Source organism: Sturnira hondurensis, unplaced genomic scaffold (assembly GCF_014824575.4).
Source record: "Sturnira hondurensis isolate 20B ecotype Veracruz unplaced genomic scaffold, ASM1482457v3 Scaffold0005220, whole genome shotgun sequence".
NCBI lineage: Eukaryota > Metazoa > Chordata > Mammalia > Chiroptera > Phyllostomidae > Sturnira > Sturnira hondurensis.
The window spans coordinates 8,484,019-8,508,130 of NW_028077851.1; the positions used below are offsets into that span (position 1 = coordinate 8,484,019).

At 40.4% G+C, this 24,112-nt stretch overlaps 1 protein-coding gene across 2 annotated transcripts in view; it reads left to right on the plus strand.

Annotated features, from left to right (window-relative positions):
- Positions 1–24,112, plus strand: part of GLRA2 (glycine receptor alpha 2) — a 175,049-nt gene that overhangs the window by 54,226 nt on the left and 96,711 nt on the right. For both annotated transcript variants that reach the window (XM_037046333.1, XM_037046332.1), the window contains exons 5-6: positions 20,683–20,765; positions 23,625–23,762. In XM_037046333.1, coding sequence (XP_036902228.1) covers positions 20,683–20,765; positions 23,625–23,762 — 221 coding nt within the window. The remainder of the gene's footprint in view (positions 1–20,682; positions 20,766–23,624; positions 23,763–24,112) is intronic.

Sequence of the window (24,112 nt, forward strand, 5' to 3'; positions counted from 1 at the left end):
TCTTCAAATTTTGCAAATGTCTAGAAAGACTGCTTGAATTCAAGGTGCAACAATTGATTTTCAAATATAGAAATCTGTTTGTTTTATATAGCATGTGTAGCTTAAATAGCATATTTACTTTCTGAAAACTTTCACTCTCCCAGAGATCAAAGGGCTGATGAGACTCATTAAGCCAACTCCTACCTTCAGGCAACCTGTTAAAAACATTGTATTTTTATAGACTTTCAGAGAAAGATATTTTATTTTCTTTCTTCAGACCCTATAATAATAATGTTGCTCTAACAATGTGCAGAAATTCTTCCTTATTTGAAATTGCACTTGCTACAACTTAGACTACTTGCATTTTCCAACCATTTTTGGAAGAATGGAGGGATTATGTCATTGTTTTGCTTTCCAATATTGTTGTCCCGCAAGTTAGTGGCCATCCGTTTGGTCACCAACACTGTGTTGCTGATTTAATTTCATTGCATTCCACTTCAGCACCAAAATGTTCTTCATCTCACAATTGTCAGTTTGTATTATGTTTGGGGTCCCTACTCTGAACCTTATGATGTTGAATGTGATCTTTGTTGCTTCTCACACTATAGTAGACATACTATAGGGTTTTAGAGTCAAATACATTTGGGCTTCAGTCTCTGCCCTCAGAACTAGCTGTGTGACCTAGGAAAATCATCTCTCTGAACCTCTATTTCCTCAGTTTTGGAAAATAGATGAGTTTGTTAAGAGCACTAGTAAAATAAAATATTTGGTATATGAATAAATAGTCAAAACTGGCATTGCAGTATACTCTAGGGTCCCTTGGTAATTTTATATCATTTTTAACTTTTCAGTTACAGTTGATGTACAATATTATATTAGTTTCAGGTATACTCAACAGTGGTTAGATATTATCTGACTTACTAAGTGACCCTCCCAATAAATCTAGTACTCACTTGACACCACACATAATTACAATACTATTGACTGTATTCCCTATGCTGTACTTTACATCCCCATGACTATTTTGTAACTACCAATCTGTACTTCCTACCCCCTTCACTTTTTTTGCTCCTATCACCCTCCCATTTGGCAACTGTCAAAATGTTCTCTGTATCTATAAGGCTGTTTCTGTTCTGTTTCTTTTTCTTGTGTTTTTTTAAGATTCATTTGTTGATAAATACATATTCATTGCAATTTTATTGTTCACATTTTTAATATTTTTTCTTCTTCTTCTTAAAGAAGACCCTTTAATATTTCATGTAATACCAGTTTGATGGTCATGAACTCCTTCAGCTTTTTCTTTTCTGGGAAGCTCTTTACCTGTCCTATTATAAATGACAGCTTTGCTAGGTAGAGTTATCTTGGTTGCAGGTCCTTGCTTTTGGCACTTTGAAAGCTTACTGCCACTCCCTTCTGGCTTGCAAAGTTTCTGTGGAGAAATTATCTGATAGTCTTATGGGAGCTCCCTTGTAGGTAACTGACTACTTTTTGTCTTGTTACTTTTAAGATTCTCTTTGTCTTTAACCTTTTGCATTTTAATTATGATGTGGTGTGGGCCTCTTTGCATTCATCTTGTTTGGGACCATCTGCATTTTCTGGACTTGTATGTCTATTTCTTTCACCAGATTAGGGAAATTTTCTGTCATTACTTTTTTTTGAAATAGATTTTCAATTTCTTGTTCTTTCTTCTCCTCCCAGCACCCACATGAAGCAAATGCTGGTATGTTTGGAGTTGTCTAGAAGCTCCTTACACTATCTTCATGTTTTTTGGATTCTTTTTTTTTCTTTTTGCTGTTCTGACTGGGTGTTTTGTCCTTCCTTATATTCCAAATTGGTGATCTGATTCTCAGATTCATATACTCTACCATAGATTCCCTATAAATTATTCATCTCAGTTAGTATATCCTTCATATCTGACTGGCTCTTTTTTATGTTTTCTATGTCCTTTTTTATGATGTTGAAGTTCTCTCTAAGTTCAACTACTCTTCCCCTAAATTCATTGAGTATCCTTATAATCAGTGTTTTGAATTCTTCATAGCAGTTTGCTTGTCTGTGTTTTGTGTAGTTCTTTTGCTAGAGTTTTATTCTGTTCTTTCATTTGAGACATATTTCTTTGTCTCCTCATTTTGGCTGTCTCCCTGTGTTTGTTTCTTTGTATTAAGTAGAGCTGATATGTCTCCCGGGCTTGGCAGAATGGTCCTATGTAGTAGGTGTCCTGTGGCACCAGTGGCACAGCCTCCCTGATCACCCAAGTTAGGGCACTCCACTTGTACACCTCCACCCCTGCAGTGTGGCCTGTTTACGTGCTCTTGTTGTAGTTGATCCTTGATTACTGTTGGCACATCAGTGGGAGGAATTTATCCCCAGGCTGATCAGTTGCAAGAACTGACTGCAACTACCAGCCACAGTGGAGGATCAGCTGTGTGGGGGGCCTACTCCACACAGTTGGACTTACTTCAGCAGGGCTTTGGCATCCACTGAGTCCACCCTTTGAGTGTGTCACTGTGGAGATGCCTGGGTGGTGTTTCAGTGTGGTCTGAAGCTGTCCATGAGGTGTGCTGGCCTTGGGGCCTTCCAGGAGGTACAGGTCAAGGTCAACCACCACTTGTGTTCTGTGCAAGGCCACCTAGATTGACCCGTAAAGTGGTCTGAAGCTGACTGCTACTTGTGCTGGGCTTGGAGGTGCCCAGAAGAGGCCAAGCTGAAAGCTATGGCTGGCTGCCACTAGTGCCGAGCCTAGGGCAACTTAGTGAGAGGTATGGGCACACTGTGGCCAGATGCTGCTCATTTGAGAGATTTTAGAAAAGCCTGAAACACGAGCTAAGACAGGCCATTTGTAGAAAGAAGGCACTAGAAACAGCTTGGGTGGGCCTGCAAGTTTGGTGGGTTGGGGTCACAGTAAATCAACAAGGTGGGGCAACCAGGGATCCTTAGTATTTTCTTTTAATTTAATGATTGTGCATTCTGTTCCAGCTTCTGAGACAATGAGTTAACTGACCAAGATGGATCCCTACAAACTTCAGAGACTAAGGATGGAACTGCCCTTAGTTCCATGAAGGCTGTTTAATGTGAGGGCTAGATGAAAACTGCAGGGGGTCCTTAAATCCCCATAACACTGTATGCATATTTTGCATATTAGGTTATTTAAAGCCTTTTTTGTTTTTTTTTTTTAAAGGCAAACACCCTTATTTTTCTTAAGGGAGCAAAGGTCTTCCAACTGTTAACAACTTCCTCAAGGTTTACTGCATGGTTCCAGTATGGCTATGACCATAGCAGTGTTGTTAAGGAAATACTATATGTCTTCAGTGTCTTCTTACTTGACTGACAAGGTACCTGGGGGCCTTTGCTACACTCTGACTGCAGATAGCCCTCCAAACCCTAAATAATTATAGGATGGTCCCTCCACAACAGCACCTCACATCACCAAGGTATCTGCCACTCTCATTGGGAAACCTTATCTGAACTGAAACTTATTCTTTTATGGTGCTGGAGATGATTGGTTTGTTAATCTCTTTTGATTCCATTCACAATTCCAGGTATTGACACGTCGGTGTTGCACCTTCCTAGTAGTACTTGAGTTGTATCAAGAACTCGGGGACTGACATGACAAATGACAGATATTACAGGCACCACTGAGAGGATGGGGAGTGTAGCTTTCTGGACAGAGATATGCAGTGCTGCTCTCCCAACATCCTAATGACCAGTGGTACCTGCACACATGAAAGGACAGCCTTTCTCGCATAGCACCCCCTGCCTGACTCCTCCTAAGGTCTAATGCAAGAACTTCAAAAGATTCTAACTTCAGTTATAGAATGCTTTCCATGGCACAGGAAAAAAGAACATTCTCTCTTTAGATGTCAGAGCCAAAAATAAAATGTACAGTGGACTAAACCCTGTTTAAATGTTACCAGTCATGATACTTTGATTGTCTTACTCTCCATTTTGATGAGACACGTAAGCCCATATTTTCTGTTAGAAAGCAGCTATAAAAAGCTGATTTTTTTCCTCTGTGCTTATTTGGACCATGTTTATCTTTATATCCTATAATCCAGGCAAAATTACACTCTCATTTTCCAACTCTATGTCCAAGTCCTCATTAGTTTTGTGACTTGATTTAATGCAGTAATTAATGACTGTAACAGAAGCGCCCACATCAGAATTAAGCAGTGAGGCTTCAGAGAAGTGCTGGGCAATGCCATGGAAACCACAATGATTTCATTCTTCCTAGAGGCAAGCAAGGCTGGGAGGGTGGGAGGTGCTGCCATGAACATACACTGGTGGATTCAGCAAAGCTGAGTGAAGTGGTGTGGAGGGGGTATTTTGGACAGTAGTTTTCAAAAACACATGGTGGACGGTAGAAGTATTAAAGTGTAGGAAGTGTGTTCTGTACATGACAGACTCTCTTAAAGTGCTATAAAGCTCTGTTGAGGTCTTGATCTGGCCCAGAAATGCACAGACACTCAAGGACATAACATTGGTGCTAACACAGCAGAGTAAAGGGAAAGAGGAAACTGTGCAAAGAAATACATGGCAGCTGGCATGACCACTTGTTCTTGACCATTTACCTGGTGGATCTAGCAATAGCAACCAGTAGGATTTTCCTCCTTTTGAAGGTATCTTCCCACTACATTAACATTCATCAAAGTTTCCTTTGAAAGCAATGGTACAAAGAACAGAATATCGAGAAGGTAGCTCAGGGCAACAGGAGCTCCACACTTATACATCATACACTGTACCCTCCAGGCTTCTAGAACAGCCTCTCTAGCCATATCAGCTTATCATTCTAAGTCTCAGTTTCCTTACCTATAAAATGAGTTTGAACCTGGAGATTAGATGAAGTCTGAGGCTCCTTCTAGCTCTATCATAAGTGCATTACTCAAAATGACTTCCTCCTTACCAAACCACAAAATTCCTTCTGAATGAGGAAAAAAAGCAGGACCCTTGTGTCCCTTGGATCTTGGGAGTCAGCAAAGAGAGATTTTAAACTTAAGGTGCCTGGACAGCATTATGCTAAGTGAAATAAGCCAGTCAGTGAAAGACAAATACCATATGACCTTACTTATTTGTCAAATCTAATAAACAAAATAAAGTGAAGAACAAAATAGAAACAGAGGCATGGACACATGGAACAGATTGACAGCTGTCAGAGGGAAGGTGAGAGGGGACTGAATGAGAGAAGGTTGAAGGGATTAGCCACAGAACATACATGCATAACCCATAACGCAGACATCAATGTGGTGATGGCCTGAGGGAAGAGGGGGTTAAAGGCTGGGTGGAGGTGGGCAAAGGGGAATATGGGGACATGTGTAATAGTGTCAACAATAAATTTAAGGTACCTAACTCAAACTATTTTAGGGTCTTTGAGCCTTCCTCTCCCAAACTGAATATCCAGCTCCCGAGGAGAGGAACCTAATTTTGGAGTGGGACAGATAAGATTGGACTACCTGTAGTCATGAAGCAGCCTAACATTCAATATATAGTTCACACAATGACAAGTACTGAATACTGAACTCCCTATGCAGAAATTTCCTGATCTCAAATTAGATCATTCATACCCTATGATTCAATCAGCAGCAGCATCTATGAGATATTATTTTAGAATGTGTTCATGAATTATAGGTTTATATACTTTTAGACAGTTATACAAAAATGGATTGCTGGGACAATTATCACTTGAATATGCAGACTAATGGAAATCACACAGCAGAGTTGAGCCAGCAGAGTTGAAGGGCTAATCTGCTATTAATTGTTACCTGAAATTTCTTGTGGCAGGAAGCCAAAGAAAATTCAGAGGTCCTGGTGAGCCTGCTCAACTTATGTTGACATAGGCTTCTCCCCAGTCCATAGTACTGCCTTTGAAAGGCTCCCTGGATGGAATTAATCTTAAAATAAACACACATAGCATCACTATGGCTCTTATGAGACACATGAATTAACTTTAGCACATTCTCATAGCACACAACCCAAAGGAAAGGTGCTCCGCTTCAAAGCGGAAAAACACTTGTCCATCCTCAAAGCTCAGCTATCCTTGCATTTGGCATTTAAAATTACAAACCGGCATTTGTTCTGAAGAAGATAGATTTATCATTGGAGAGTCACTGAAAGACAATTAAGGACATACATAATTGTAGGAAGTACCACACATGACACACACTTGGAGACAGACCATCCCACATCTGATCCATCATTCCTTTGAAAGGAAAATAGAACAAATGCTTTATTTGATGTTTCTTCTTAGTAGGGATATTTCTCCAAACGTAAGCAGTTAGATGAAGGATGGAAAGCAGTGATCCGGGAGGTTAAAGGTTAAAGACAAAATGCTACGAGAGAGTGGCAGATGTCAGTTCTGAGGTTTAGGAAGACCTGGGTTCAAATCCAGTCTTACTAAGTGACCATGAGAAGTCCCTTAACCTTGCTTTGATCTGCAGTGATTCTCAGTTCCAGATGCATACTAAATGTTCGGTAAATGTTGTAATTCCCCAGGCTTGGCTGTGTGAGAAAGGGGGCGGAAGTGGGGGAGATAGGTCTCCCTATTCCTCCTAACCCACACATGTGGACACTTCTTATTTGGTACCCGTTACACTCAGGCTCCACTCACCTTCCCTGTCTAGTCCCAAGCAGATGGGTTGCCTGGCCTTGGGTTTCCTCCCTTTGGGAGGCAATGAGTTCATAACAGACATGATAGTTGCATCTTATTTCAGATAATGTTGAGGGCCTCCACTTTAGCTGCTTAAGAGTACACTGAGGCACGGTGCCCAGTTTCAGTGTGTTATCTAATCAAGGATGGACCATCCTACCATCTGACCAGAACTCTGTTCTCTCTTCAACCTTTGCTACCGGAAACGTGGCCACCAACTCTCTGCCAGTTACTGTAATGAAAGTCTTCATGGAGCAAAACACCAGCAAAGTAACACAATCTTCCTCTCCCCTGTCAGCAGACACAAAGTTGGTTTAGTTTTCTTAAAACCACATTTCTGGCATATGAGTGTGTGTTCTCTTTCTGTTTTGTCAAAAGTAGAGCAATCCCAAGCTAAATGTTAAGAAAATTGCTATACAGGGCATTTCTCTCTTTCTTCACCTCAAGGCCGCCATGAAATTTCTGTGGACTTACATAGTGACCATGGGACGCACAATCCAGGCCTCATTATGTTAATGTGCAGGCTGACAGCATTTTAGTTTCATGAATGTTTGGTTGTATAAATAATAGTAGAAGTAAAATGACTTCAAAATTGAATATGTAACTAAAAATTGGGTCAGTACGGGTTATTTGAATCTGTGATGATCCGACCCCTCTGTTCCCGTGGTGTTCAATGTAGCCCTAGCCCATTCAACACCTTCAAAACATTTTCATTAAGGAACCACCAAAGCATTTGGAAAAGTCATAGCAGCAGATTTATCTGTTGTGCTCCAAGTTGAAGCGCATCCATATTTGGACTTAATTAACATGGGCCAACCATATGGGTGCACGCTTTCTGAAGAAACTAGGCACAGATGGGAGGCGACATTGTATTTTCGTCCCTCTCGGCTAGTACTGCTCCAGGCGTGTGGGGATTTTCTGCAGTGCCTTCAAAATGTTTGGTAAACACAGACCTTCCTAGTCACTCCCCGGCATTTTAGTTGGGGGAGAGGAGTAGAACAGCTGATGAATCAGCCAGCAGTGTCGCCATTCATCTCCTCCAAACCCCCAAGGTCAGGGGGGCAAAACAGGTCTAACACTTTCTTATTCGGAATTAATGAAGAAGACAGAGTCTAATAGTACAGCTTACAACCAACTGCGGTTTAGGTTCAGCCCTGGACAATATGGAAAGAAATCATTTGTCGTCGGTGTCATTGCCTCACTGTTCTGACCTCTGTTTTCCATCCTTCTGTTTGCTACTCTCAGTATCAGTCTGCCCTTGGGGATATCAGTAGGGAAGGTGGAAATCTATCCACTCATATACACAAAGGAGGAAATGACTAACAGCACTTGAAACACAATTCTCTCCCTTGATTTGCATCTTAATAGGCATGGGAGCTTTTAGTTAATCATATATATATATATATATATATATATATATATATATATATATATATATATATGTGTGTGTGTGTGTGTGTGTTTAGATACATGAAGCTAACAGGTGACAGGTGTTTGATGCACTGGGATCTTTCTGAAACTCCTAATAATTTACACAGCATGAATTTTCAACCTTTACTTATGTGGGAGCCTTCCCAGGGGCTGCCCCATATGTGCCTGCTCGTGGGCCAGCTGAATGGCTCAGGGCTGTGGTGAGCAGGACCTGCTCTGTGCTTTATACGACGAGTGATTTCAAAGCAGTCATTTAATTCCAGAGCCTTCAGATGAGTTGAACATTTCCATTTCTGGCCTGGGCTTTTGCTCGCCGTGGCTCAAGATCTTTTTGTGGGCATCCTGGGTTTTGATTCAGGGACATCAATGATTATTGGAAGTCATACTTCCCTGATAAACCCAAAGGGCTCCCTCAGGATATAGGTCTGCAAGGGTCTATTATCTATCTACCCATCAGTGTGAGCACTTATGTTGGCGCCAAGGGATTAATTAAATGTCTTTTTCTTGATTCACTTCATGTGTGTCTGATTTACATAAGCAGCATGGATTCATTAAATAGGGATTTAGAAACAACTTTTAAAAGTTGAAAAATAAATGTATAAGCATTGAGATATATTCCATTAAAATAATATATAAACATATAGTATATATTAATAATACATCAATGATAGTAGACTATGGTGTCTTTCAAGAGAGAAACTATTCTGTCAAGTGGCTGGTGTGCATGGGGCCCAACTAATGCTTGCCAAAGCTTACTGAGTGGATGTACCAGATTGCAAGTCAGGCAGGGTTCTGTTTAACACTAATGCCTCCTCACTAAGGACCTGGAACTGGTCCTCCTGTGTGTTCTGCCCTCAACCTTGACCAGCACCGTGAACTTGTGTGCATTTTTAGTTGAGGTTAATCAGGGAGTGTTGCATCCACCTCCCCAATGTCCCCTGGAGTTTCTCCATGGCTGATGTCTAGTCAGAAATCAGAGACAGTGCCCTGATACACTGCCACTGCTGCCTTGGCATGTTCATGTATGTTTTTTTTAAATATAATTTTTATTTAATTCTTGTTCAAGTACAGGTTTCTGTCTTATATTCCCAACCCTGCCCGCCCCCCGCCCCATGCTCCCCGCCTCCCTCCCCCTTCCACCCCCCACCCTTAGTTATTGTCCATGTGTCCTTTATACTTGTTCATGTGAGTCCATTCCCTTTTCCCCTATGATTCTCTCCCCTCTCCCCTCTGGGCCCTGACAGCCTGTTCCATATTTGAGTGTCATTGGTCGTATTTTGCTTGCTTGTTTGGTTTGTTTAGATTCCTGTTAATGGTGAGATCATATGGTATTTGTCTTTCACCGCCTGGCTTATTTCACTCAGCATAATGCTTTCCAGTTCCATCCATGATGTTGCAAAGGGTAGGAGCTCCTTCTTCCTTTCTGCAGCATAGAATTCCATTGTGTAAATGTACCATAGTTTTTTGATCCAGTCATTTACCGATGGGCATCTAGGTTGCTTCCAACTCTTGGCTATCGTAAATTGTGCTGCTATGAACATCGGGGTGCATAGGTTCTTTTGGATTGGTGTTTCAGGGTTCTTAGGATATACTCCCAAGAGTGGAATTGCTGGGTCAAAAGGTACGTTCATTTTTAGTTTTCTTAGAAAATTCCATACTGTTTTCCATAGTGGTTGTACCAGTCTGCAATCCCACCAACAGTGAACTAGAGTCCCCTTTTCCCCACAACCTCTCCAGCACTTGTTGTTTGTTTCTTTGTTTATGATAGCCATTCTGACTGGTGTTAAGTGGTATCTCATTGTGGTTTTAATTTGCATCTCTCTGATAGCTAGCGATATCGAGCATCTTTTCATGTGTCTCTGGATCCTCTGTATGTCCTCCTTGGAGAAATGTCTGTTCAAGTCCTCTGCCCATTTTTTAATCGGGTTGCTTGTCTTCTTTGAGTGGAGTCGAGTGAGTTCTTTGTATATTTTGGAGATTAAACCTTTGTCTGAGGTATCATTGGCAAATATGTTTTCCCAAACAGTTGCTTCTCTTTTTATCTTGATACTGTTTTCCTTAGCCATGCAGAAGCTTTTAATTTTGATGAGATCCCATTTGTTTATTCTTTCCTTTATGTCCCTTGCTCTAGGGGACGTATCAGTAAAAATATTGCTGCGTGGAATATCTGAGATTTTCTTGCCAAGGCTCTCCTCTAGGGTTTTAATGGTTTCACGGCTTATATTTAAGTCTTTTATCCACCTTGAATTTATTTTGGTGTATGGTGTAAGTTGGTGCTCAAGTTTCATTTTTTTGCATGTAGCTGTCCAGTTCTCCCAACACCATTTGTTGAAAAGGCTGTCTTTACTCCATTTTATGTTATTGCCCCCTTTGTCGAATATTAATTGACTGTAGAGAGTTGGGTTTATTTCTGGGCTCTCTGTTCTATTCCATTGGTCTATGTGCCTGTTTTTGTGCCAGTACCAGGCTGTTTTGATTACAGTGGCCTTGTAATACAGTTTGATATCAGGTATTGTGATCCCTCCTACTTTGTTCTTCTTTCTCAAAATTGCAGCAGCTATTCGGGGTCTTTTCTGGTTCCATATAAATTTTTGAAGTGTTTGTTCTATGTCTGTGAAATACGCCATTGGTACTTTAATAGGTATTGCATTGAATCTGTAAATTGCTTTGGGTAGTATGGACATTTTGATGATGTTAATTCTTCCAATCCATGAACACGGTATATGTTTCCATTTATTTGTGTCTTCCTTGATTTCTTTCTTCAGTGTTGTGTAGTTTTCTGCATACAGGTCTTTTACCTCCTTGGTTAGGTTTATTCCCAGATATTTTATTTTTCTTTTTGCTATATCGAATGGGATTTTTTTCCTGATTTCTGCTTCTGCTGCTTCATTGTTGGTATACAAAAATGCCTTTGATTTCTGGATATTAACTTTGTATCCCGCTGTTATGCCAAATTCATTTATTAGTTCCAGCAGTTTTTTGGTAGAGGCTATAGGGTTTTCCATGTACACTATCATGTCATCTGCAAACAATGCCAGTTTTGTTTCCTCCTTTCCGATTTGGATGCCTTTTATTTCCTTTTCTTGTCTGATCGCTGCAGCTAGAACTTCTAATACTATATTGAATAGAAGTGGTGAAAGTGGGCAACCTTGTCTTGTACCTGATCTTAGTGGAAAAGCTTTTAGTTTTTGCCCATTGAGTATGATGTTGGCTGTAGGTCTTTCATATATGGCCTTTATTATATTGAGGAATGTTCCCTCTATTCCCACCTTGCTGAGTACCTTTATCATAAATGGGTGTTGTACCTTATCAAAAGCTTTTTCCGCATCTATTGATATGACCATGTGGTTTTTGTCTTTGCTTTTGTTTATTTGGTGTATTACATTTATTGATTTGCGTATATTGAACCATCCTTGCATCCCCGGGATGAATCCCACTTGGTCGTGGTGTATGATCTTTTTGATGTATTGTTGGATGCGATTTGCCAATATTTTGTTGAGGATTTTAGCATCTATGTTCATCAGTGATATTGGCCTGTAATTTTCTTTCTTTGTTGTGTCTCTATCTGGCTTTGGGATTAGGGTGATGCTGGCTTCATAGAAAGAGTTGGGGAGTTTTCCCTCCTTTTGGATTTTTTGGAATAGTCTGTGAAGAATAGGGGTTAGCTCTTCCTTAAAAGCTTTGTAGAATTCTCCTGTGAAACCATCTGGCCCAGGGCTTTTGTGTGATGGGAGTTTTTTGATTACTTCTTCAATTTCATTTGCTGTTATTGGCCTGTTCAGGTTTTCTGCTTCTTTTTCATTGAGTTTTGGAAGATTATATTTTTCTAGAAATTTGTCCATTTCACCCAGGTTTTCAAATTTCTTGGCATACAGTTCCGCATAGTAATTTCTTACAATCCTTTCTATTTCTGTGGTATCAGTTGTAATCTCTCCTCTTTCATTTCTGATTGTGTTTATTTGTGTCCTCTCTCTTCTTTTCTTAATGAGCCTACTTAAAGGTTTGTCTATTTTGTTTATCTTTTCAAAAAACCAACTCCTGGATTCATTGATCTTTAGAATTGTGCTTTTCGTCTCTATGTCATTTAATTCTGCTCTGATCTTGGTTATTTCCTTCCTTCTACTTGCTCTGGGCTGTCTTTGTTGTTGTTCCTTGAGTTCTTGCAGGCGTTGGGTTAGGTTGTTTGTTTAAAATGTTTCTATCCTCTTTAGGTGAGCCTGTATCGCTATGAACTTCCCTCTCAGGACCGCCTTCACTGAGTCCCATAAGTTTTGGGTTGTGGTGAGTTCATTTTCATTAGTTTCAAGGAGTTTTTTGATTTCCTCCCTAATTTCAATCTTGACCCATTCATTGTTTAATAGCCTACCATTCAGTCTCCATGATTTTGGGTGTTTTGGGTTTTTTCCTGTGGGGTTGGTTTCCAATGTTAGTCCCTTGTGATCAGAGAAGATGCTTGGTATCATTTCTATTTTCCTGAAGTTGTTGAGACTGGTTTTGTGTCCTATCATGTGATCTATCTTTGAAAATGTTCCATGTCATGTATGTTAATAAGCATGTTGGTTGTATGTCCTCTCTATGGCACCTAGAAAGTGTCTTCTCACCTCTCTTAGTAGCTTTTCTAGCCCCACCCGCCATACTCTTGGTTGCCAGTGGACTAACCTTGGTCTCATCACCCTGACTTTCCCAGCATGCCTCTCCAGTGTGAACAGGCCCTTGATTAGCCAAGCCCTCATGCCGCCACCCCTGTTCCAGGTACTTACAAGGCTCCTTCAGCCTAATGGTCTTGACCTGATTTCAAACAGAAAGTAGTACTTCCCAAAGAAAATGCTAGTGCTATTGAAAAATTGCAGAGCCCTTTCTCAATCCTTGTTCCTATTTCCCTTTCAAGATTTTCTTCTTTTAGTCTATTATGGAGACCAGTGATTTTCAAGCAGTGTGCCACAAGAATTTTTAAAACATACAATACCTGACTTATTTTGTCAGAGACGCTGACCTCTTTTCCCTCAGATTGTCAAATAGCAAAATGACAACAGCTAATCCAGAAGCCACCCCATGTGAATGAATTAAAATGATACCTATATTTTGCCAGATTGGCACAAAATATATTCTTTGGTCTGCTGCAGAATTTTAGTAATTAGTTTGTGTGTGCCATGAGATGAAAAGGGTTGAAAACTTCTCATGTAAACAGTAGTTAAAGTATCTCTTAGAACATGCTGAGACAGCATTTCTTAAAATGTGCTCCAGGACCCCAGCATCAGTATTACCTGGGCTTCTTATCAAGAGGGCCTGGGAATGTGCATTCCTACCTGACCCCCCCCCCCTCAGGTGGCACTATGTCCACCAGAGTTTAAAACCCACTCTGTTAAAGGGCATCTTGATCAGACAGCCAGCCTGGAAGTGCTTTTCAATCCAGGGGTCCTGAACCCCAGGGCTGCTGACCAGTACCAGTCCCTAGCCTTCAAGGAACTGGGCCACACAGCAGGAGGTGAGTGGAGTGCCAGGGAGTGAAGCTTAGCTCCTCCCACTACTGCCTGATCTCTACCTCCTGTTCCCCTCCCCTACACCCATGGAAAAATTGTCTTCCAAAAACTTGTCCTTGGTGCCTAAAAGGTTGGGGACCGATCCCTGACTCTTCCACCCCTCTTCCTGTATGTGGGTTATATTAATGATGCACCCTTAACTTGACCTCTAGCTTGCCCGCAGGCTAATTTCACTTAAGGTCTAGATGGATTAAGATGACATGCTTGTGAGATACTTGATGCATCCTGTTAAATTTCTCTGACATTAGCATGCCACATGGCTCAGTCATTTCAAGGTACAACTGAGAGGATTGAACAGCCTTACACTGTAAAGAAAGGCTGTCCTTATGTCCTTGGGGAGAGAGTGGATTATGTCCTAGGATGTTGGATGATAAACTTATATGGGGACAAGAAATATCTCACCTATATATTGCCAGATTGCCAGAAAGCTCCTACCTTAGTGGGGCTGGGTGGAAAAAGTGAAGGGATTAAGCAAAAAAAAAAAAATGCTCATAGACACAGACAACAGGATGGTGATGACCCGAGGGAAAGGAAGTGGGAGAGGTAGAAGAGGGTAAAGGGGGATAAATGTGATGGAAGACTTGACTTGGGGTGATGACCATACAATACAATATACAGATGATGGCTTATAGAATTTTGATGGCTCAAAATTGTATAGTTTTATTAACTAATTTCACTCTAATCAATTCAATTTAAAAAAGAAGCATTACAACTTGCCCTTAAGACTTTCATCAGATTCAAGACTGCAAATTCACCTGAAAGAGGAAATCCTTTAAGTTGGTCACCTTCATGCACAGTTTAGAAACAGAGAGATTTTGAACAGCATAGGGATTTGGGTGGAGAATGAGGCCCAGAGATGCAGCCAAAGTCAAATAGCTCTTTGTGGGTATGCTGGGTCGACCAGCCAGTTCCCTGGATCCACGGTCAATGACGCATCCACTCTGTGAAGCTGCCAGAGAGTGCTGGAGGGGGTTTTAAAAAGGACAGGTTGTGAGAAATCTGGATGCCTAGAGAAAAATAAAAGGAGTCCAAGGCAACTAAGGTGTCTACAACCCACTCTGCTGGTTTCACAAACAAAAGAGGATGATAAATTCGTGACTGATTCTTTTTCTAAGGAGGAAATGTGGTCTTGTGGAAAATAGTAAATGAACTTTGACATCAGCTAAAATTGGGTTCAAATATAACTTGGTTAAGTGGTTTTGGGACTCAGGGAAAGTGGCTTAATATCTTCAGTTTGCTTGTCTCAAAACCAGTGAGATTGCTGTCTGCCTCCTGTGATAGTACTCCGTGACTACAAAATAATGGGAGTACTTGACCTACAGCAAGTGTTCGGAGAATTGTGGTTATGAATACTATCATTATCACTTTTTAATTTTTCCTCATTAAGTATTGTAATCCTAAAAGAACATCATAGGTTCTACCTCATCTGACTCATCCACAAACTGCTGAGGTTTTAGAGTATTCTGCATAGTGTCCTAAATGTGGTCCCCAAACAAACAAACAGCATGCACTTGAGAGTCTCTGGCTTCTCCTGAAACACAGAAGTATCCCCTTGTCCTTAGTTTCCAAACAATACAGACTACTGTGACCATTAGAATAGTTACCTACAAAGGACTGCCCATCAGACTGTCAGCTGATTTCTCAAAAGAAACCCTAGAGGCAAGAAGGGGCTGGAAAGTATTCCAAGTCATGAAAGGCAAGGACCTACATCCAAGATGACTCTATCCAACAAAGCTTTCATTTAGAATGGAAGGACAGATAAAATGCTTTCCAGATGAGGTCAAGTTAAAGGAGTTCATCATCACTAAGCCCTTATTACACGAAATGTTAAAGGGACTTATGTAGGAAATAGAAGAAGATCAAAAACTATGAATGGTAAAATGACAGCAAACTAACAACTATCAACAACTGAACCTAAAAAAAAAACTAACTAAACAGATAGCTAGAACAGGAAAAGAATCAGAGAAATGGAGATCACATGGAGGGTTATCAGTGGGGAGGGGGAGGGAGAGAATGGGGAAAGGGTACAGAGAATAAGAAATATAATTGGTAGGTACCAAATAGACAGGGACGGGGTTAAGAATCGTATGGGAAATGGAGAAACCAAAGAACTTATATGTATGTGACCCATGGACATGAACTAAGGGGGAAATGCTGGTGGGAGGGGGGGTGCAGGGTGGAGAGGAATAAAGAGGAGAAATGGGACAAGTTTAACAGCATAATCAATAAAATACATTTAAAAAACAGAATTAACTACCCTAAAATAGTACATTGGCAATCTTTACCTTAGGCAAGCAGATCACTCATTAAAATTTGTATTTCTATCTGAAATGGTATTTACTCTTCAAATGGTTTTCTTTTCCTCAAGAATCTCTCACAGGGAATAAACTCCCAATTCTAACACTACTGAATTCCTTATGAACCAGTATCAATCAAGGTGCTTCTGACCACCATAATGCTGAAAAGTTACGTAATGAATTTGAGTCTTTCTAGCAACATGAAAACAGTCCTAGCCATGGACCCAGCTACCTGACTGAGGCTCAAAGACAGGTGGAGGAACTGCCTAGCTTTCCAGCATCATGATTCATTTTATTTCTAGTGGGGATCTGCTAGCAGCTTACAGAAGGGGCCAGGCAAGTTTTGCTGGCTTCCTTTGCCTGTCTTGTAATTTGGTGATACCATGCAGGCTCTGATGAGCAGGCTCCTCTCTTCTAAATGCTTCATGTTTTCCCAAGTCTGCAGGATAAATGCCTGAAATTCTCCCACAGAACTTTAGGACACTAATTCATCTACTTGTTCAGCAAATATTTATGGCCCTGGCTGGTGTGGCTCTGTGGATTGAGCACCGGACCGGCCTGCAGATCAAAGGGTTGCCAGTTTGATTCCTGGTCAGGGCACATGTTTGGGTGTGACTCCTATGCTGTGTTTTATTCTCTTGCCTGTAAAATTGAAATGTTCGCTCAGGCTCTTACTCTCAGTAAAGAAGCAGGGCCTCTCTGTAATGAAACTTTACTCCTTCCCTTGAGCAAACAGGACCTTGTATGCTGGCCACAAAGACAGTGTGTGTGTGTGTGTGTGTGTGTGTGTGTGTGATAATGCTTCAGGAAATAAGTTCTCTAACAAAAATCAAACGGAAGATGGGCAGCCTCAGCTCGCTGCCCTTAGGTGCAATGACCTTCATGTTTTAGATTATGGCAAAAAGGAGAGAGCAAATCTGACATGCTGTAGACGGTGTCTGCCAGCAAACAGTCTGAGTTTCAATTAAAATACTTTCTATGAGACCCACCCAAAACAGATGGAGATCCAGGAAAAAGGATGCCGTATGTGTCGGTCCCCTTCAATGCAATTTCTGCACCTGTACAAAATATTAAGCTCATTTCCCCCCCCCCAAATATTTTTAAATAAAAAAAATACCTTTAAAAATAAAAGCAGTAGGGGTTACCTTTGAAGGTCCTTGACTGGGAGGAGAGCACAAGAGAATGTCCTGGGGTGATGGGAATATTCTAAATCTGGGTCTGGGTGCTTGTTAAAAAGGTGAATAGAGATATACAACAAAGTGTACACGTCAAAAAAACATCATTTGCACACTGAAAAAAAGTCATCAGAGTACAACAATATTTGTAATTTTACTGTCTGTTATAGTAACTCCAATGAAAAAGGGAAAAAATAAGTACAGAGCAAGTCTGCACTTTAGGCCTGCAGAGGTGTAGTCAACTGAACATCATAAACCATGGGGTCTGTAGCTTATGAAGGAAGGGACTGATGCAGATCCTTACAACTGCTTCCCATCTGCTCAGCTGATGACATGACTTAGAAAACCATGGATCTGTTCACTTTCCTCCTAGCTATTGGCCTGCAATGCGTTCCAATGCTAAACCTATCTAGAAAGGAAATTAGAAAGGAAATAAGGAAGAAGGGAAATACCCACTGAGTTCTCAGCTGAGACAGAATTCAGAGACAGTTGCATGCTGGTTGGGAATTTCTCTCAGTAGAGTTTTCTGTGCTGGTAATAGTTTGATCCCAAGAATTCCCAGATCTGCCACAAAGGTGGAAATAATTGAGAGGCCTCTGCTCCCTAAATAAATGTGAAGAGTTCACTTCACAGAAGAGTCACGTTTAGAAAACCTATGATTAAGACTATTAAAATTAGCCCTGGCTGGTGTAGCTCAGTGGATTAAGCATGGGCCTGTGAGGCAAAGGGTCGCTGGTTCTATTTCCAGTCAGGGCACATGCCTGGGTTGCAGGCCAGGTCCCCAGTAGGGGGCATGTGAGAGGTAACCACATATTGATGTTTTTCTCCCTCTCTTTCTCCTTCCCATCCCCTCTCTCTAAAAATAAATAAATAAAATATTTTTTTAAAAAATATTAAAATTAGGTTGTTTCCAATAGCAAACAAAATGCAGTTGAATTCCATGTTGCATGCTTTGAAACTGTATTTGTCCACCATTATTACTTTCTAATTTGTTGTAAGAAGTTTCCAGATTTTCTAGTTGTCATACACTTAAATTCTGTACATGCTCACTGGTTATTTTTGTATGATGACATATTTTTGTTTGATAAAAATATTTCCTCTTTTTTAAAAAAAAGATTTTATTCATTCATTTTCAGAGAGGGGGGAAGTGAAGGAGAAAGAGAGGGAGAGACACTTCAATATGTGGTCGCCTCTTGTACACCCCATACTGGGGACCTGGCCCGCAACCCAGGCATGTGCTCTGACTGGGAATCAAACCAGTGACCCTTTGGTTTGCAGCTGCACTCACTCAATCTACTGAGCTATACCAGCCAGGGCTTGAAAATATTTCCTCTTTAAAAAACAGAAAAGAAGAGATTCTCCTTGTGTGAATAATACTTGTAAACCCATAGATTCTTTCGAGGTTTTTACCCCTTAATAAAGTACCAGATTTTTACAAAGTCATTACTAAAGATTTTCATTTTGTTCCTTGTACTCTGCTTTTATTTAGAAGAGTTCATGCCATTAATCTCAACAAACTGTATTTTCCAAAATATAGAGTGTAATATGCTGTGGAAAATTCTAAATATCTATATCATACCTATACCTCTAAATGAACTCCATGATTGACAAAAATTATTTTTTCTAAAATGTTATTAAGTCAGCTGGTGTGAATTCAAAAATCTACTTTTCCCCTTAGAAAAATGGCATTTGTATTCTCAGAATAGTCCGCAAAAGCTAGGGAACTTATATAGAAATGAAGGCAAAATATTGTATGTTTACAGAAAAATTAAATAACAATAAAAATATTTTCATAATAGCAGTAGCACAAGATTACTGAATAAAACAGAATTTTATAATTTCATCTTTTAGCTACTGTTTGAAGATGTGTTTAATTACGTGAAAGACATCTTCAAATAACCTATATTTGTCCATACAAATAATACAAAATAAGTAGGAAAACAAAACATGAATCATCCTACCAACCAAAAATATCTACTCTTACAGTGTTCTACTTATCTCCAAGAATGAAAATATATTTTTACATAACTGAGATTACACTGTAGTGTTGTGTGTCTTGCTCTTCCCAATCGCTGTTGGATTTTAACTAGTTTGAAGATGGTCAGCGTAGATTTTTTTATGTCTAATCACACTTTAAATCCCAACTCTTTTCTTTCTTTAAAGTAAATGCCAGTAGTTTTTGTTTCATCTGGGCTTACATAGCATGTATAAAATGAAGCATCGGAAGAAAAGAGAAGAGAACCAGTAGGGGAGAGTGAGAATGAGCGTGCCAGCAAGGGAGCATTTCGGCTACAGTGCCCGAATCAGAGGGGCCTATGGATATAAAGGGTTTTGCAGAGAAAGAAACAGAAAGTGGAGCAGTGACCTTGAGAATAACAGGGATTCCAGTGGTGCAGCTAAGTGAGAAGAAGCCTCATTTTACCTTATCCCATCATTTGATAAAGAGATGAGCCCTGGCTGGTGTAGCTCAGTGGATTGAGCGCAGGCCTGTGAACCAGAGGATCAAGGTTCGATTCCCAGTCAGGGCACATGCCTGGGTTGTAGGCCAGTTCCCAGCAGAGGACTCACGAGAGGCAATCATACATTGATATTTCTCTCCTTCTCTCCTTCCCTTTCCCTCTAAAGATAAATAAATAAAATATTTTTAAAAAAAGAGATGAGTGTTTATTAAGTTTAAGGTCTTGCTTTGGGGACAGAGATAGTTTGAGGTAATACTGGGAAGGGAACCCAGATATGCTAATTCTCAATCTTAATTTCCTTCTTGAATCTCAGAAGTATAGAAACTGAAGAGCGATAGGTATGCACCATCTCTTTCAGCACTAAAAAGAGAAAACGGTGTAAAAGAGATGGTAGTTCAAACAATAGCACGATGACATAGGGTTGATCAGAGCCGGAGGAAAGCTCAGAAAAGAAAGGGATAAAGGGAAAGCACAGAGCAGAGTAGCCCTCTGGGGTGCCGAGAGAAATGAAGACTATATACAAGCCACTATCCTTAAATATTTTTCTTTCAGCTCTGCAAAATTATGTGCTCCAGATTTGCCAAAATTCTAGAATGAATGCTGCAATAGATTGTTCACCCAACCACACAGATTAGCAAATGAAATGGCATTGGAGTTAACATTCGCTCATTTGAGGAAAATAGAACCAATGCTCAATCACAACCAAATACACGTATCACATCCTTCATTGTCATTGAAGCAAATTCCACCTGTCCAAAGTATAGATCTTAAACAGTATGAACTGTTTGTCTTTTGGACTGCAGTGTGGGTAAGGGCCCATTGTCCTGATTACATGATTTCTCAGTGCTCTTGTTGATTCTAGAATACACTTGTGACTGGTGACTACTGGGGAAAGTAGAAGTCAGAGGTTAGAAGATGGCAAATAGAGCATAAGGGATTACAGTGAAATTCTACACTGACAGTAAATTTTATAAACAAAAAGCATTGAAAAAAAAACAAAAAGCATTGCCCTGAATGAGAGCTCAGATTTCATTGTTTGAATCAGTGTTACCTGGCTTCAATACCAAACATATTTTTGGTTTGTTTATCAAGAAAATGTATTTTTGGTTTGTTTGCTGATTTTTTATTTATTCACTTATGTATTTATGTTTTTATTTTCCTAAGGCTCACTTTGACCTTATCTTGTCCCATGGACTTGAAGAACTTTCCAATGGATGTCCAGACTTGTACAATGCAGCTGGAGAGTTGTAAGTTGCCGCAGTTGGAATGACTGCCTGTTTGTTTCCATCTATAACCTGGTTCTTACTATGTCATTAAGGAGAAAAGACCCAGAAGTCTCATTCTCTACCTATGTCCCAACTCCCAGGGCCCTAATAAAAGGGCAAGCAAAAGTGTATGTGCATGTCTCACACATAATAGACCATTTTTTCCAAGTGAAATGCCAAATAACTCACCTTTCTGAAAACCAATCTGGACTGAACGAGCTCTTCATTGAAATGAAAGTGTCTCCTGGGAAAATGAACTGTATGAGTCATTCGAGCTCTATAATGAATTGCTCTCTAATCAGAAAAGTGCATTTCTTTCTTGCTTATGCTCACATGGACTATCACCCCAAAGGAATCTGGGCACGGAGGGGTGATTGATTTGAGGCCAAGACAGGGGAGCCTTAGTCAGAAGAGAATTCAAAGCTGAGAGGCAGGAGATGATGTGCAATGAGAGGCACCTCTCTTAGATGGGCAGTGGACACATTAAGGCATGGTGCAGACAGCAGAGAAATGCTATCTGCTTTGTCCCCTTTATTCCTTAGCCCTGACACCACTGAAATATTGGACACATGCCATAAGCTGCTAATTCCTCCAAGGTAATGGGATTTCCAGGCAAGAGACATGAAATTGTTTTGGCTTGCCCTGTCAGTTTCTCTATTTGTAAAATGTACAGACTAATCAGTCCCACTGACCTACAGGGATGTTAAGGGATTTAATGAGGAAATACTTGCAACTTCTTGATTTAGAAAGAGAATAAATAATACATATTAAAAGACATATCAACTATTCTTTAAAAAGAGCCAGTGACAGGGATCCCTACCAATCATTTAAAATCACCATAGAATTCTGTTGAAACTGCCTACAGAAACAAACAACATCATGAAATGTCTTTGTTTTAAGAAGTTGTCAGGGATAAAATGGGAATTTCTTCCTAACAATAAACTTTATGTACTCTATTTTCTCCTATCAGCCCTTCTCTTGGGGAACAAGGGAAGAAACACATTTTCTTACATAATGATTCCTTCTTTGTGTCTTCTCTACTGCTCCAAACTTACCCCTGCCTCAACCCAACACATATGCTCTCTATAAAACAGCAGTCACAGCTGTCATCTGAGGCTCTTTTGAGGCTTAAAAAACCCCAATTAGTAAACATAGTTGGTACCTGCAGAACCTAGAAGTGGGAAAATCAGAGAAGCAGTGATGTGCTTACCACTAACTTTGAGTGTGAAGGGTTGAAAATACTCTTTACTTTTCTACCCTCATATTACCTCCTCCTTCCCCTCTTTACCTCGTCTGTCTGCCCAGGCTGGCTCTTCAGGCTGGCTGACAGGGACTATTACTGCAGTGGCCAGCAAGCAGCCTGCCAGACAAGCATATGGGGCACTTGATGAGATTCTACAACTTGCTGCAGATACCCAAGTACTCATATAGCATGGCAAGAGGGTTGGCCATTCTCTCTGTAGACCGTCAATGCTTGTGCAGTGTCCTCTTTGTAGTTCCTTGCTTTCCATATTATTTTTTGGCTTTGAATGGAAAAGATGGTCCAAAGAAAGGAGAAAGTAGACTCCAATTGACTTTGCCATTGAATGCTGGGTAGGTTGGTAGAGTCACTAAGTTGCAGTAAACAATGATAAGAACCTGTAAATATAATCAGTATGTATTGGCCAATCAAAACCTCACATAATACTCCTTGTCCTCCTCACCCTGAGTTCAGAGTTCAGGTATCACAAACAAAGTGAGAGGAGAAGGAAATGGAGTCTGAAGGAAGAGTAGCCTTCATTTCTGGAGTGCAAAAAGATCCAAAAGCATTTTATAGCATGTTATAGATGATGGCCCAGCTAACAGGAGCTTGGAGACTAGGAGCTAACTTTGGTTTCATAAACTGAGAGCAATCTTACTTTGGTTCAAGAGTCATATAATAATATGGCTGTACATATAGAGAATGTTTTACTTCATATGGATCACTGTAATGAGTAGACCCATTTAGCAAGACACTAGCACTAATTAAGATGCTTGACTTGCATATTCTCCAACTTCTTCTTGGGTTCCCTGTCTCTAGCCTTCCCACTTACTAAAGTAACTAAGGATTAACCATAAGGACCATAACAACAGTTTTCTCAAAACACAGCTAACAGACCCTAGGAGGGGAACCACATTGCAATGGGAATGTTTTAAGACTCTGATGAATTCATTCTCATTGAAAAGAAAAAAAAGACTCTGGCTGGTGTAGCTGAGTGGATTGAGTGCCTGCCTGCAAACCAAAGGGTCACTGGTTCCATTCCCAGTCAGGGCACACGCCTGGGTTGCAGATCAGGTCCCCAGTGGAGTCCACGTGAGAAGCAATGACACATTGATATTTCTCTCCCTCTCTTTCCCTCTCCCTTTCCCTCTAAATAAATAAATAAAATCTTTGAAAATAAAAAAAGGAACATATTTCATTTGAAATATTAAGGCTAGCACCATAAATTGTGTTGTCATATTGGATTACTACACACAGAGCTCTTTCAAGTAAAGACAGTCTCCAAAAGGTTATGTTTGTTTACTTGTTTGTTGTTCAGAAAGATTTGGTGAAGAAGGCAGAAGAAAATGGACTGGATAGATTCCATTGCCTCATTAAACAGGAAAAAAGCATTCAGAAACAGCTCACTGTCTTCAAGTTCTTTGGCTCCAATAACATGTAGTTGCCATGATGACTGCAGCTATTTTATTGGAATTTCTCTTGAACTGATTGAGCACATGTCTGCTTTAGATGATTTCCTTAGTTGTTTCTTTATATGGCTCGTCTTCCAAGGTTCCATGGAAAGCTGCATTCACGTTTTCCCTGTGCTTTGTTTACCCCAGTTGGATACACGATGAATGACCTGATATTTGAGTGGCTGAGTGATGGTCCAGTTCAAGTTGCTGAAGGATTGACTCTGCCTCAGTTTATTTTGAAAGAAGAGAAGGAACTGGGCTACTGCACAAAACACTACAACACTGGTAAATTTTCTTTCAGCTGCTATGGCTTTAGTTGCTGCATATTTACCAAGAAAATGGAGCTAAAGAGAAGGGTCTGGGTTTGGCCCCAAACCCCCTCTGCAGATAAGATATCTATACCCTCTGGAAGAGGTCAGTGAGCACAACAGAGAATGTTTCCAAAACAGAGAGAAGGAAAACGATCTGGGAGTCTTCTCCCATCCTCCTGCTATTTTCTGTCAACGAGTCTGAGAAAAGGTGTATGAGACCTTGTCAGTGGTGCAGGAAGTGTGTAAATTCTGGCCAGCTCCCTGGCAGCCCCTTTTGACATGGAATCCTCAGGGCAATTCGCACTGTCTGTCTTAGTGGAAGAG